A 16,638-nucleotide genomic window follows, 5' to 3' on the forward strand; every position below is an offset into this window, starting at 1 on the left:
GCAAGTGGTTAAAAAAAATATTTACTAAGTGACATGACCAGGATAAATGATGGTAGGGTAGCATGAATGAGAGAGAAAAGCGTCCTGGTTTAGAGAATCAGAGAAGGTCTCTGGTCAGTAGAACTCTAAAGATGAACTCCCAAGGTTTCTGGCCCTAATCCCTGGGACTTTGAATATAATGTGATATCACATTCATAATTATGTTACCTTAGGTGATAAAGAAATTTTGCAGATTTAATTACTGCTGTTAATCTATTGACTTTGAGTGAATCAAAAGTGAGATCATCCAGTGGACACAATCTAATCATATGAACCCTTTAAAAGCAGAATGTTTTCTCCACACTCTGGAGAAAGGGAAAGTCAGAGAGACACTTGTTGATTTGATGAACTGTCACTGGCTTTGAACATGGAGAAGACCAGGTGATAAACACCTGAGAGCAGACTCTGGGAGCTCTGAGTGACCCCTGGTTGATAGCCAATAAGAAAACAGGGACCTTAGTTCTACAACGACAAGGAAATGAATTTTGCCAAACACCTCAATGAGCTTGAAAACGGATTCTTCCCTAGAGGCTCTTGGTAAGAGGCCAGCCTGGTTTTTATCTTGAGTTCAGCCTTATGAGAGGCTAAACAGTTGAGCCAGGCTAGACTTGCAACCTATAGAAATGTGCACTAACAAATGGATGTTGAATTAAGCCACTACGTTTGTGGTAATATGTTATGCAGCCATAGAAAATTTACAGAGTTGCACTGAATTAGTCACTTTGAAGCTGATGCCTGACAGATGAGCAGAAGTTGGCTTAGTACAGGAGGTTAGGTAGAACATCATGTTCCAAGATAAGAGGACTATTTAGCAAAGTCTTAGATCTTGGAGAGTTTTAGGGATTCAAAGAGGCTTAAAGTGACTGGACCATGGAGTGTGTATACGGTGGGGGGAGAAGGGAACGTGATAGGGGAAGCAAGGATACAAAGCTGGAGAAGGCTGGAAGAGAGAGCAAAAGCTAGGCCAGAAGGAAGCGGTAAATCCTCGAGAAGAGTTACTTTATTTTAAGGGCAACAGCAATCCAAAAAGAGTTTTATTTGGGCTGTGCAGATCAGATTTACTTTTTAGAATGATTCTCTGCAGTGTGGAGAATGGAATAAAGAAGAGCAGGACTGGATGCAGGCAAATTAGTTAGGCAGTTATGGCAATAATGCAATCATGAGTTGATGATGCCTTAAACTGGGGGATAATCAGTAGGCCCTGACAAATTAATTTATTATAATATTATGATATTAATTTGTCAGAACCTAGTAATTTACTCTAGGAAGGGGCAGACAGAGGGAAACATTTAAGATGATTCACAGATTTCTTTCTTGGGCAACTATATGAGGGCATCACTAACAGAAGTAGAAAACTCAGGAAGAAGAGTTGGTTGAGGAAGGAGATAGATTAGGAATCCATTTTTTGATATATGCTGAGTTGGAAGATATGCTGTTTTTCATAAGGAGATGCCCATAGGAAGTTGATTATGTGTCTCTGCAGTACAGGAGGATAGTTTGGAATGAAGATGTGGATTGTAATTCATCAGCATTGGATTAGACGAGGCTAACAAATAGTACCAAATAGAACCTCCTTTACCCCCACAATTTCAGCAGTTTAACATAAAAGAAGTTTAGGTCAGAGTAATGTGCACACCTCTTCCATGTGGTCATTTAGGGATCCAGGTACTTTTTATCTAGAGTTTCTGGCATCTCTGAGACAGTGGTTCTTAACTAGGAGTGATTTTTGTCCCCCAGGCGACATTTAACAATGTCTGCAGGTAATGTTGGTTGTCACAATTAAGAGAGATGCTACTGGCATCTATCATGTGGAAGCCAAAGATCTACAACACACAGAAGAGCCCCTCACTACAAGGAATTAACTTGCCCAGAATGTCAGTAGTGCCAAGGTTGAGAATCCTTGCCCTCAGGCCTCATCATCTCATGCATCTAGTCGAAGAGAACAGAAAATGGAGGCAAGAACATGGCTGGTTTTAACTAGTAAAGTCTGGAAATGGCAAATATCACTTCCATTTCCCCACTGGAGAAAACTTAGTCACATAGCTCCAAACAGCAAGAAATACTGAGAAATTTAATCTAGGTCAGGGGTTAGCAAACTGTAGCCCTCAGGACCAATCCTGCCCAATGCCTATTTTTGTAAAGATTTATTGGAATAGTCATGTCCATTTGTTTACATATGGTTATGTTCACATTTACTTATGTTTATCCTTTCCTGCTTTTTATGGGTTGTTGTTATTTCAGATTTTCTTACGTGTCTTGGCCTTTTTGAATCCTCTTTGATGCAGCTTAGAAGTAGCAAAAATATTGTTTTTAAGTGTAGTTAAGTATGTCTGTCTGCCAATTTAAATATATGGCAAATACCACTGTATTTGCTAAAACGTGATGTAATTTCTATTTTTGAGCCTTCATTTTAAATGTGGCAGAAATTTGATCTCAGTCCCTTTAGAGTCTCTTGAGTTGCATTTATATCCCCGAGTTGGGTGGGGAGGGCTTATGTAGAACAAAGTTTTGTGTTGGAAACTGTGGCCTTGATTTTCACCTACTGACACTGGCTTCTGCAGAGATGACCACTCTTCTGTATTGTATAATACTGGGGCTGAAAGTCTGAAAACTATCTTTCTCATAACCCTTTGCCAGTAGGCTTCTAATTGGGTTCCAACAATGGAAGACTCTGGTGAGAACTCGATAAACGAAGGAGGGAGAAACGATGCTCCACTTACTTCCAGTTCCTGTCAGCACCCCTCCAGCAGAAGAGGAAGGATATGGTTACAGCCTTGAGCTTCTTTTGCATTCCCAGCATTATCCATGCTCTACCCACTCACAGCACCAGTCTCAGAGGTTCCAGCAACAACTGTAGGGAGGGGGATGCCCTCCGCCAAGCTCCCAGCTGCAGGTAACCTCACCTCTTTCCTTTTGCTCTCCCCTCTATAGGGGTGGTCGCTACTTTTTCAAGTTATTAATATTTGCATGATTCAGTGTCTCGTGTTTGCTCTTTCAGCCTTCTAACACCTGTTTAACCTGTTCTCTTGATTAAATCATTTCTCTTTGAAATCCCTAGAAGGGTTTCTGTTCTCCTGACTGGACTCTTAACTGATACACCTGAATTCCCACCTGGTCTTTGGCACATGTCTCAGGTTTCTCCTGTGTGTACTTGTGTCTAACCTGTGAGTATTCTGCATGCTTCTCAGCTACCTGGGTTGGTCCTGGGTGTGCCTGAAATATCCTTTTGCAACTGTATCCCTCTGGGGTGCAGGAATTGCTGCTTCTTTCTTTTCTTCCTGCACCCACATCATCCTGGTCTCTCCATGCCATGTTGAGAGAGACTCCCTGGGAGAAGCCCCGTGAGGCTGTCTGGGGACCTTCTGCCTAGACACACAGCACATAGACTGCTCTTCTGCTATTGCACTATGCTGGGTGTTCGTCCTCCCTGGGCTTTTCTTGGGGATGAGGACATAGTTCTCACTGTCCCCAACCTCACCCCCAGGACATGGCCCCTTCTCAGAAAGATACAATGATAGCTCAGCTTTCTATCATTAATCTGTTATTTTCTCCTTCTTTCCCCAATCTAGGGACTATTTTCTGGTCTCCAGTGTGCGTGTGTGTGTGTGTGTGTGTGTGTGTGTGTGTGTGTCTATGTGTCTCTGTGTGTGTGTATCTGTGAGGAGGAAGGAAAAACGTCCTGACAGATATGTTTTTAAACCTCAAGTCCTTCTTAGGGCCTAGAATTTTGAAACTGAAAACTAGTACAGAAGTTCAACCGTTTTGTTGCCTGTATTCCGTTGGGTTTCATTTCTGCCCTGAGGCAGTGCAGACAAAATGTTAGCCACCCCCAAAAGGTAGAAATAACCAGAAATAGAAGGTACATCTGTTAGTTTACAAAATAGTATCCTGCCCAAAATGTTTTTAATTCATCCAGAACCATAAAATCCCCTTTTCCCTGACCTTTACCTTTTTTTTCTCTGATCACAACCCCTTCCTTGATTTGCCACCCTACCTTCTACCCTTCATGCTCTTCTCCCAATTCCCTGGACCCTGGTTAGGTTTGTATTGAGGCAACGTGTACATGTTTTCATCATGTCACTCACCATATGCTAATGGCTGGGATCTTCATAGGACAGTGTGAGAAACTTGAAAGAAAAATGTTCTATTCCATTCTCTATCTTCAGTCTCGAGGAGAGAGCCTGGCATATAGGAAGGGTTCAACAAACTGAGGTGAAACTGATATCTAGATAAAAAGAATAGTTTGTCGAAGTATTAAAGACAATAGCTAGCACTAGCACAAACCACGCCCCTGTTCTGCTCTTAGCAGTTTAGGTACATTAACTCTTTGATTCTGACAGTAATTCTGTGAGTAGATGTCTATTATTATCTTCATTTTACAGAAGGAAAAATGGAGTCACAGAGAGGTTCAACCACTTGCCTAAGGTCACACAGTAGGAAGTGAAAGAGCCATGACTTGAACCTAGGTAATTTGGCTTTAGAGTCTATGTTCTTAGTCACCTGGCCACACTGCCTCTTATATGATGTCTTGGCTTTTGTAAGGAGAGGGCGTGCTCATTGGGTAGAGGATCCTGATACCGTACATTTGAAAAATTGCACTGGTCTAAAATGCCTCCAAAGCGGCATAAAAGGAAGAAAATACTGGGAAATGGAATTACACTGTTTTATTCATTATTAACAAGAATAACTTATTGACACATTTACCTTAAAAGCACCAGGTGACAGAAGGTCAAATTCTTATCACTGTCACACTAGGGTCAGAATGCTCATAGGAGATAAAAGGTCATGTTATGTTCCGGACATTGAAGAGAATATATATACCCTCAAAAAATGGAACTGCAAAGCCAGAAAGAATAATTGCTGTTATTAAAGCATCACAGGGAAAAAAAAAAAAAGCAGGAGAATAGATGAGGCATCTTCCCAGTATTCTGATCTTTCCAAGGGGGAAAAAAAAGGTGAATTCAGAGTTTTCATTTTTTTTCTAGAACCATCAAGCTTAAGTCAAATGGTAAGTCTAATGAAATAGCCATGGAGGTGGCATTTAAATTGGTTATTGAAACAGCCTTAAAACAAACACTTCTATTTCTAGGAATTTGACCTAATCTTCCACAGGGTTAAACATAAAAATCTTACACTAATTGTCATTATTAATTTTGGGTAAGTATGAGAGGTTTGGACAATTTTTCTGGGCAAGTAATAGTTAATCTGAAAAGCTTTTTCATTGCTTTACTTATTGTAACCTACTTATTATAACACTGAAAATCAGGTAGATTTTTGTGAACTACCTTCCTTTACTATAAACTATGATACTAATGATTATAACTTTACTGTTGTTGTAATTCTGATACCATCTTATTTTATTTATTGTTTTATATTAACTATATCTACTTGCAACTAATGTGATATAGTGGAGATATTTGTTACTCAAATAAAAAGAATTATCCATAAATTACCATGGAAGAAGCAAGCCAGATTGAAGGACTGAATATTAAAAAAAATAAAAAATAAAAAGTAAAAAGTCCTTTGGCCCATTTTGGACGAAGAACACGCACACATTCATTTACTCATTTATTTAAAAAGTGTTGAGTACCTATTATATACAAGGCAAAAGTTGGCATGTTAACAATGTCTATTAGAATATGATAATAAATAATGACTCTAAACATGACCAGTCCATCAATTCATTTATGTCCTAATGGCTGGTTAAGTTAAATGATGGGTGCTGTCCCTTTAAGGCTAAGACACCCAAAAATCCTGGTAAATAATATGCACTGTAATTATAGTTATATTTTTGTTTCCAAGGCTAATATATAGTAACACCCAATGAGGTGTTCCAAACCCAACTAATCACAACTATGGGTGGAGAAGTAAGCTGGTACGATAAGCCAGGTCTAATTTTTCATCTGATTATTGGTGAACATTTGACATGGTATATAACTATATTAAGTACCTAGCAGATATGCATATTAAAATGCCATATTAAATACATATGTATTGTTAATAATAAAAGGAATAAAAGAAAGTTAATGTGGAAACTTCATTAAGGAAATATTAGTGGCCCACATTATCTGTATATAGCTTTCCTACTACATATGAAACTGAAATATTCATCATTTTTCATGTGTATATTTTACAATATGGGAAATTTCATGTAAAATGAAATAATTTATTTTGTCATGAAACTTAGAACTGCAGCAGAATCTCGGCTTTATTCTACTTTATTTCTAAAAAATGTGAAGCCTTGAATAATGGTAAAAGTTTAAAAATGGATCTAGATAAACACATGAAATCACAATTCATTTCTTTATTTTAAGCTCTTCTACTGTGTAACTATAAAAACCCTTTATTATAGAATTCCTTAGTAGTGTCTTCTGTTAATTGGATTTAGTCTAGAAAATTTAGGTTTTCACTGGTTATGGTTCCTCTTTTCTGTACAAGACTGGAGATAAAGGTCAAATAATTTTAAGAATTATTAGACAAAAATGTTTTTTGTGTTCTCTACATGAAAAATGTTTTTTGTGATCTCTACATGAAAAATCTTGAGCAATTTCTTCTCAATTAAAAATAATACTAATATTCCCCATGGGGGTTATAATGTGGTGGCGACTTTTTAAAAATAATTAAAATATGTTAACAAGAAGACAGTATTTTCATGCTAAACTTAGTGTTGGGAGTCCAAACATTATTAAAATATTTTTTAATAGATGATGACCTGTATCTTTATTTACTTAGAAGTTTGAAAATTGCTAACAGTAGGAAGGTTGGAACAATGCGGTACCAGTCAGATTTCTTGACACTTTCAGGTTTAAATGGACTGAACTGTTATTCAATTAGCCCCTGGCCCTCTTGTTTTCAGTGTCTTAACTAAAGGACAATAAAGCTATAAGAACAAGCTATGAAAAAAGGAAGCATCTTAAAAGCAAAAGTCTTCTCTGATCATTCTGGTTTTTGTTTTTTTTTATTGAACACAGACCTGAATGCTTCTGTGCTTCTAAAGGTTTAGAGCACAGCTATCAGGCAGGTAGAAGAAGCATAAAGGTAGAAAAATAAGGGGTCTCATTTTTATCTTTCAGTCATTGGCCACCCGCACTTCAAGGGGCCTCCACTAATCCCCTGGGCTCCACTCCTGTCTCTGAGAGGCAGGGCTTCCTGCAAAGATGACTGTTCCTAGTCCTGTGCTTTTCCAGGCAGTACCACACTACCACTTTCCATTGGGAGCCCAGGAGTGGCAAATCTACCTTTACCTGTACCCATCCTGCCCTGACCCTATTACGTGCAGTCTGTTTCCTTGAAGTGTTAGGTTTGGTGTGAGAGAGGAGAATGGATAGAAAAGTTCATCTCTTATCTCTTCAGTATTATGCTGAGTCTCTTCTTACCTATCAGGGAAAAATAAAAAGCGACCTAGGGTGGGGTGAGAATAGTCATACACAGAGGGAACAGAGTTTTCTGGAATTTTTAAATACCACCAAGGCACTGGCAGTTACGTGGGCGATGGGTGACCAAAATTTTAGAATTTCTGTCAGTTCTCAAGACAAAGATTCATGACTGCCCTTTTCAGTTCCCAAAGCATTTATTGACGGATTGATTGCCAGATTGGTCTAGTTAATGGAAAGAGGCACTCTTTTGTCACTGGGGAATTAAGTCAAGAAAGACCGGAGCTGTAAGCACTGGTGATGGATTCCAGGTTGGTCATGCTTTCTGATCCCTAACTATATAGTTGGATAAGAAAGTGCGTCAGTTAGATGTGAAAAAGCATGTGCTGCCTCTCCAAAGTCCAGAAGTGCTTAAAAACTGTGACGTATGTAATTCAGAACAATAAATTACGTGCACAAAAGGAGTTTATCATAACATAAAATAAAAAAGTGACAATGTCATCACACGGTTACACTGCTGTTTTTTTTTTTCCCTTTTTTTGTGTGGTTTTGTCCTTTTTTGTTTCATTTTTCAATTCCATTTTTGTTTTTTATGGAGGGTCAGGGGAGGGTAGAGATTCAGTCCACTGAAGATTAATCACCCTCAATGATATATATATTAGAAAAAATATCAGCAGCAAGACTCTCTGGAAATAGATTCTGTTTGATGTAGCTAGTCTGTCTTTTCTGTTTTGCCCTCTTTCACGGCCGCCTCTGAAGTTTTCCGCAGGGGGGCTTTCTCCGAGTTGGCATGGCCTTGGCCAGAATCTGCCGCTCCACCGTTTTTGTGGGTAGTGTGTTTTTCCAAGTAGTTCAGCATTTCACTGAGGACTGTTTGGAAAGTGCTTAGGGCTGCACATATTGCTGGAGTCCCAAAGCCATGAGTGATCAAACTGGAAATGAGAAAGAGATGAACAACTTACAGCATGATATAGGATAATAAATCCCCCATTTTATCCAGATCATTCAATTCAACAGGCATTTCTTATGTGCCTAAGTGGTGTCAAGCATTATGCAAGATAGAATACAAGTCAATCTATTGCTTTTGACCGTAAGAAATTTAGGACACATTTGGAAGAAGACTTGTCATTGGTAGGCTTGCAAGTCTGCATGTTTAACTCATGACTTGACTTTGATTCTCTATCTCATTAAGAAAGTCAGAACATACAACTTTCTATGTATGGGAATCATCTCATTTTCGAGGATGGCATCCGCACTTGTATGGGCATAGATCATACAAGACTAAATCAAAATTGGCTGAGTGTGCCTGATGGCTGCTTCTCTGACTTCGTTCTTCTCTTCTTCATAGTAATGTAGTTTTGTCTGGGCCATCCAGCTGGAGACTACATTTCCAAGGTTCCATCGTAGCTAGCTTTGAACATGGGACTAACCCTCTCAGAATAGAACATGAAGGGAAGTGTTGCATATATGTGATTACCACCTGCTTAAAAGGAAATTGAGTGCCCTTTATTTCCTCTCAAAATAGTTCCACAGCTATGCAGATAAGGATAATCACCTTGGTGGTGGGGACAGAACAAGATGGAAGGAACCCACTCAACTCCAGTCTCTTAAATGAGAGAAAAGTAAAATTCTATCTTATGTAAACCACTCTTTGTTTGGGTTTTAGCAGCTAAGTAACTAACTAGTAATCATAACTAATGAGCAAATGTAGGGAGTGTCAGGGCAGTCTCAGCATAGGTAGCCCTTCCAACCTTGATAAATGTCATTTCTAGTTGAGCAAATACATAATTGCAGATTCACTCTTCTTGTGAAGAGATGTCACCCAGATATTCATTTGATCAACTGTTTCTGAAGTGACAGTCTGCCAGGGGTCTCCCTACAACTCATACTTATAAAAATAAAGAAACACATGCTTGACATATTTTATGCATATGTTACAATATATATGGTATATACAGTGTATAACATAGTATATACAGTGTACATAAGAAAACCCCAAAAACTATTAACTGCTTACAAGTTCTAGGTTGCAATAGTTGTTATGACATTAGCAGTTTTTAAATCAGATAGAATGACCCTCCATAATATTTCACCTAGTTGGTTAACCATCTTAGGGTATGTAATCTTTAGAAACAAAAGTAATAAGATTTTAAGAACAATGCAAATGAGAGATTTAGGGTCTCAGGCAACTTACTGATATTCCTCAGTGGGGATAACAATAGGATCTACCACAAAAAATTGTTGTTTCTATTAATCCATGCAAAGGGTCAGGATAATGATGCCAGACCTATAATAACTGTTTAATAAATGATACATATTGTTGGCTGTGGGATATTTATGGTAAGGGTAACATTTTCTGCATGTCGCTCATTATACTCTACAGGATGCTCGCATCTTTCATCTGGACATTTCACAAAGCTTTCCCTATGTCTAGGTCACAATTAACATACAAAAAAGGAAAAAAATACTTCAGTCTCCAATTATTTAGAACACAAGAACGGTCAGTGCTTGGGCAACTATGTACACCAGAATTTGTAATATCAGACATCATCATAATAAAGCATATGGATATCTTTTTGGCAGTGCCTTGCCCTCTGAGCAGGAATACTGATTTTAGCTCCATTTCCACAATGAGATAACTAGAGGAGAATCCATATGCTTTAGGATCGATCTGGGAGTCTGGACAACAAATGGAATTGATTTGAGTGGTGGAAGAATCAATCATAGCCGCACCCACAAAAAGAGCTGAGTGAAGCCATCCACTGATGTGCAGGTGGCCCTGGGTACAACCTGCCTCTTTTCTCATGCCTTATTCCTGTTTATGGCTTCTTGTACCATTAGATGAATTTTATTTTCCTCTGTATTACCAAGCCCTCTCAGTTGTGACTGCCCTCTTTACCTACTGCTGAGTATGCAGAATTTAGTTTCACCATGTTAATAATTAAAGTGAATAGCCAATATTTAAGTCTTGAGCATATGCCAGGCCCTGTTCTAAGTGCTTTATTCTGTATCACCTCATAGAATCCTGGTATCAGCACTAAGAAGCAGGTATTATTATTTCCATTTTACAGATGAAGAAACTAATTCTCAGAGAAGTGAAAACATTTTCCTGAGAAATCTGATATTCTGTATTGCCTTTGTGCTTATGTTCTTCTGAGGATGTGTTTTAGTCCTTTTCTTTGAGAAATCACATTAGCTTAGTTTCTCTGTGTTCTTTGGGTAGACTTGTAGGCCTGGAAGATGTTAATTATTCCTATTCACTTTCTGGTCTAAGACCAAGATTTTAAAAGTCAAGTACAAAGTGGAGAGGTCAATATAAATGCTTTAATTCTCCATCTTGAGAAGAGTTGCCACCGTAAAGAGAGATTCTTAAGCTGGTATCCCTTCTTGGCTGATGGCCTTTCTTGCTTCTAAAATACGTATCTGATCATTAGCAGTTTGCATTGTCAGCTTTGCCCTGCAGTGAGAACGAGGTGTACCAAGCCTTCACAAGGGCTCTGACCAGAAGCACTTTGTGATTTGGGGAAGTTATTTAGCCTTGTGAGATGACAATGGTCTGACTAGAACATCTGCAAGATTCTTTCTAACTCTAAGCTTTAATTCACCCGTACAAATGCTTAGTGTGCTCTTCTTAAAACCCAGGATGTGGACAGAAGATTATGGAAGCTGAAAGACCTCTGAGCTCAACAGAGAAGTCTGAAACTTATTGTGGTATATGCAACATAAGAAGAGTAACTACTTGGGGCGGCCAGATGGCTCAGTTGGTTAGAGCGCGAGCTCTCAACAACAAGGTTGTTGGTTCAATTCCTGCATGGGATGGTGGGCTGTGCCCCCTACAACTAAGGATTGAAAACGGTAACTGGACTTGGAGCTGAGCTGCTCCCTCCACAACTAGATTGAAAGACAAGGACTTGGAGCTGATGGGCCCTGGAAAAACACACTGTTCCCCAATATTCCCCAATAAAATAAAATAAAAATTAACAACAACAAAAATGAAAAGTAACTACTTGAAGTGATATCTCTTGACATGAAAAATATTATGTAAATTTTGTTAGTTTAACATTATCTGTACATCAAAAAATATGCATAGGATAATACTAAATGCAAAGGATGGATAGCCTCTGTTCTAGTAGTTTTCAGTGAGGTTTATGAATCCAAACAATTAAAATATTCTAATATTATATTAGAATAGCACAGAAAAAAGTATGAAATCACAGGATGATTCAAAATCTAGGAACATCATGCTATTCTGTTAGCCCCAACCACTCCAGAAAAATAGACGTGTTATATCACTCAGAGTGACATACAAAAAAGAGAAAAGGACTAATGTAGAATATATAGAAAAAGAAAAGAAAAACAGAAGTATGGCTGATTTTCAGTCCTAGACAGAAAATAAACTAAGGCCATCTGTAAGGCAATCCACTATAGTCAAATCTCTAAAATCTTTGATAATGAAGATTGTTTTTGTCTTTAGAAAATAAATACTATTTTTCTTTTTTTTCCCCCCAAAGAATGTCTTTAATACAGAGGTTTCAAACACCGTATTTAAGTCATGCTTGACATTTGCATATATTTCCATCAGATTAACATCAGAGAACATTTCACAAGCAAATATTACCAGAGTTAAATAGTAACCATGATGGGTGATGTGTATAATCCAACTCTAGAAGTTCTTCTAAATTCAAATTCATCTAAAAGTTTATTCTCAACAAGACACATGAAAGAGACAACTAGCATTGTGCTAGATGTGTCATCTTCATGCCACATTTAAAAAAAATGTTGCTGAACACTGGCAGAGGATGCAGATGTTATATCAGATTTCTTAATGCACTTGCATTTCCCAGGCCTCGGCCCTTCACCCTTTGTACTCTTATGTCCTATTGCTTTATGTTTTGAAAAGCTTATCTCAGGGGTATTTCCTCTCCATTCCCAAACCTATGATGGCTCTTCCTATTTGTGTACCTTTGCCCTACCTCTTCTTGTCAGCCAATCAAAAGTCTACTCACCTTTCAAAGCTCCTTGAACAATACTGAAAAAAAGGAGTTAATTTTCCTGACCCCTCGATTAAGATATTGAAAAAGATGCGCTCCTGCCAAAGGATATAAACATTTGTCAATGTGACAAGAGGACTGAATAGAATTCTGAGGAGAAAGGAACAACATTCCCTCCAAAAATGTAAAACGAGAACCCAGAGAAGACAATGGGAAGAAAACAGACAGGTGAGGGTAAGATCTCAGTCATCGATATGAGGATGAGGAGTGGGTGGCCTTAGAGCATAAATGACAGTGAACGATATCAGATTTTAATGCAAGTGGCAAATAAGATGCTATATGTATCTTTAAAAATTTGTGGTTTGGGTTCTGACTATAAGTAGGTAATCACAATTATACTCTAATCTTTAAAAAAATACAAACAGTGTTAAAACAAAGTGGAAACAAATCACAAACCAAACAAGGCTGAGATGGGGCCCTACTGACATCGACCTACACTCTACTTGACAAAGACTGCTGCCAGCTTTTGGGTATTAGTCACCTGCAGGAGGCAGCAGCCTCGGGGGAGAACTCCAGGTATGGAAAAGTTTAAAAAAGACTAAAGTTTCCTTGGTTTCATTTGGGAATCTCTGATGCCCAGGCTAGGATTTAGTTTAAAGTTGTATTTCAAGAATGAGGAAAAGGAACATTGCAGAGACAGGCGCAAGGCTGGGGGAGATAGTGCTGTGTTAGCATATGAAAGATTAAATGGTAATTAAGATACTTTGCTTTCTTTTTAAAGTATTTAATCTTTAAAACTGGCAATAGCATAATTAATGTAGTTGAGACTATTTAAGTATAGGAAACTCCTATTTCAGGATAAAGAAAACACAGGCATGTGTTTCTGAGGTACTGGAGTTGTTAGGTAATCTTTGAAAAGTCATAGAAGATGAGAAAGTAGTGAGATGGAACAGAGAAACATGCTTTAATAATCAAAGCTGAGGAACGAGACAGATTTGAGAAACTCTGGACTTTTAAATTACATTGAATTAGTCCCTAAACAAATTCCTTGTGATGAGATTTTTTTTTTTTAAATCAGGTATTGAGTTTGAATTTACATACGGTAATCTTTACCCTTTTTATTATGTAGTTAACTGAATTTTGACAAATACATAGAGTCATGTAATCACCACCATTAGTCAAAGACTATTCTTGTGCTCTTGTTTTAGTTAATTCACTCTCCCCACCCCCAGCTACTAGGAATCAGTCCTAAATTTTCTCTGTCGATTCCAGCTCATTGATTTCATTTTCCTATTGCTAATTTCACACTGAGGGACAAGAAGATTCTGACAACTGACTGTGAGCAATACAGTCACCTGCTGAGAAAATACTCACCAGACTGCTATAGTTTATGGCACCTGATGTTAGAGAAAATGTAACTTGTATTTAACAATCACCTCCTTAATTTTATTCATGGTTTTAAAAACTCCTACTTTGCTGGACCTCTCAATTAACATTCTCTAGAGCATCTTTCTGCAGCATAAACCATTTCTTCAAATGGGCCTAGTTCAGGAAGGTAGTAACAATTTGCTGGACACAGAGGTAAAGCTCTACTTTTTGAGAGAGAGAGAGAGAGAGAGAGAGAGAGAGAGAGAGAGAGAGAGAGAGAGAGAGAAATAGTTGAAGGTAAATATACCTTTTAAGCCTGACCAGCTATGATCCAAACTCTACATTTTGACCCTTGCTTGTTTAGTTTAGACTTAACTGATTTGGTAAGGCATTTCCCTAAGAATTACTCGTGACTCGGATCCCTTTCTCAGTATACTGCAAGTGGATACGGCTTCCTTAATCTCCCCTAAATTTCACCTCATTGATTTTGGCCCACCAACTAAGCTTTTTACCACAGGAAGGTATTTCTGAACGTTGGTTCTGCTATCCAGTGCAGGAATTTTCCTCTCTATTTTAATGCCAGCCATTAAGTTACAAATCCACGATGCCTTCAACCACATTGTCAATTAACATGTTGAGCAGAGTGGAATTAATGAGAGAGCCTTGCAGCACTCACTAGAGATGTCCTTCAAGGTTGACAACTGCCCTTAAGTCTACACTTTGGGTATCATTTTCCAACCAGCTGTGACTCTACCTGACTCTGCTGTCATCGAGCTCACGTCCCTCCCCCACCCCAACTTATCATATGGTATCTTTGGGGACACATTGCTAAACTCCTATGGTAAACTGCATTGTTACTGCTCTAATAACACTTTTATCAAAGGAAATAATACAGTTACCTCACCGGGTTCCTTACTCAACCCATGCAGCACTTCAGTGATCACCTCTATTTTTTTTAATGTTACCATCTCAGATTTGCAATAACCCATTACATGAACAAATTGTGATGAATCCATTCATTGGGATACTTATCAGCAATCAAAAGAAGTTACCTATTGATAAACACGAAAACATGGATGAATCTCAGAATTATTATGTGAAGTGAAAAGAGGCAGTCACAGAAATCTACAGACTTTATGATTTAGTTTAGATGACATTCAGGGGGAAAAGTAAAAACTATAGATAGGACACTGTATGACTGTACTTGACATTAATGAGGAGGGCTGTCAAGAAACTTCCATACAACAGAAATTTCCCAAAATTCTCTTCAAGTTTCTGATCCGTGGGTAAGAACATTTTTTCTTGGGGCCAAGACTTTGTGTTTACCTTTAAAATCTCCAAAGCTTCAAGGTTTATTTGAAATGGAAGTCACTATAGGATTCTGAATGCACCTCTACCAGAGGAACAAGAACTATTGTACGTTCCTGAATCTAAGTAAATATGGTTCACAGTTCATTAGCTTTGTTGGATGCTAGAGAAATGTTACAAAGCTGTTTCCATATTGCTGTAGTTGTCCTTCAGAAATGCTTTATCATTACTTTAATTGATTTGTCTAAACTAATTTAAATTAAACCACAAGAGCAATTTTCTAAAATAAAGCCTAAAGCAAACGCCTATGGAATCTTCCCCTGAATTCTTCCTATCTTAGCAAGATCTGGGCCTGGGTTCTAGCACATTCCACCGACTAAGAAAACACTAATTTAATATGTGTTGAAAACAAAATGAAAGCCTCATTAGATTTTTTTCCAGTGAAGACGGGGTCACTCAGTTGTGTCTGCCAACCATGGATGGATTTTTGTAACTTCCTTTTGAGAAACAAAAAGCTGGAAGTAACTTATACTACTATGCTACAAACCAGAAGACTGAAAACCAAGAGAAAATCGCCTGCTGCTGTCATCACCTAAGTAATTAGAGTAAAAGCAAATATCATTTTGTCAAATTTCAACTTTCTACATAGAAAATGTTTGACAGGCAAACTTCTTCCATTTCTTTTGGTGTGTGTAAAGGTTGAAATCGTTTGGGCTATTATTCCTATTATTTTGTTATGCTGCGTCATTCCCGTGGGTGTTTGAGATCGCGTTATCTTTGATTTCCCAACTTTCATACAGATGCCACTGACACCAACTTCAGTTCTGGTTTTTGGCCTGCAGGAGGCATGCACGCGGCAAGATTTAAAGTGAAATCAAGCCTCTTTTTCCTTCCCTCCTGGATTATTCAACAACTGCAGGGCTAGGTCCAAATGTAGCCCGAGGCTCAGGCTGAACTCCCCGCTACAGTTTTTGGTGGTGGCCGGAAAAGTGCCTTCTTGCACTCATGAGAACAGCCGGGAGGTCAGGAGGATGGGAAACAGGCACCGGAGAACAGCAGCAAAGGATTGTGGGGCTTCTTTGCTACACCCCACTTCTTTTCAGAGCTATGAGGGCCAGACCCTTCATCTCTCGGAAGCAGCACAACCCCTGAATATAGGCCACCCGAGGAAAGCAGCTTGGGCTTATCCTCCCAGAACTTGACAGCATCTATCCTTTGCAGCCTGACTGGTTGAGGAAAGACAGGAAAAGGGAAACCGGCTGATTGCACTTATTTTTTACATAGCGTATATTATCCCACGGTCCCAAGTACTTTTAAAATGGAGTTTAATGAAGGTGCATCATTAAGGCATATAGTTCTCTGGTGGCTAGAAATCATTGAAATGTACTCATTAGCAAGGCCTTGACAGCACTCATGAATGTTCTATGTTCCTGCAGCTGGTGGTTCTCAATCCTAGAAACATACAAGAATCATCCGGGAAGCTTATTTGAAAAAATACCAATGTGTGTGTCCCACCCCAGAGTTTCTGATTTAATTGGTTTGGGATGGGTCCAAAACAT

The 16,638-nt window shown here is 38.5% G+C and overlaps 1 protein-coding gene across 2 annotated transcripts in view; it reads right to left on the minus strand.

Moving 5' to 3' along the window:
* Positions 1 to 4,731: 4,731 nt before the first annotated feature.
* TFAP2D (transcription factor AP-2 delta) overlaps positions 4,732 to 16,638 on the minus strand; it is a 54,347-nt gene continuing 42,440 nt past the window's right edge. For both annotated transcript variants that reach the window (XM_019734607.3, XM_074333058.2), the window contains one exon: positions 4,732 to 8,344. In XM_019734607.3, coding sequence (XP_019590166.1) covers positions 8,125 to 8,344 — 220 coding nt within the window. In that variant the 3' untranslated portion in view covers positions 4,732 to 8,124. The remainder of the gene's footprint in view (positions 8,345 to 16,638) is intronic.

This window comes from Rhinolophus sinicus, chromosome 2 (assembly GCF_057876585.1).
Source record: "Rhinolophus sinicus isolate RSI-liver-muscle chromosome 2, RSI-T2T, whole genome shotgun sequence".
NCBI classification, from domain to species: Eukaryota; Metazoa; Chordata; class Mammalia; order Chiroptera; family Rhinolophidae; genus Rhinolophus; species Rhinolophus sinicus.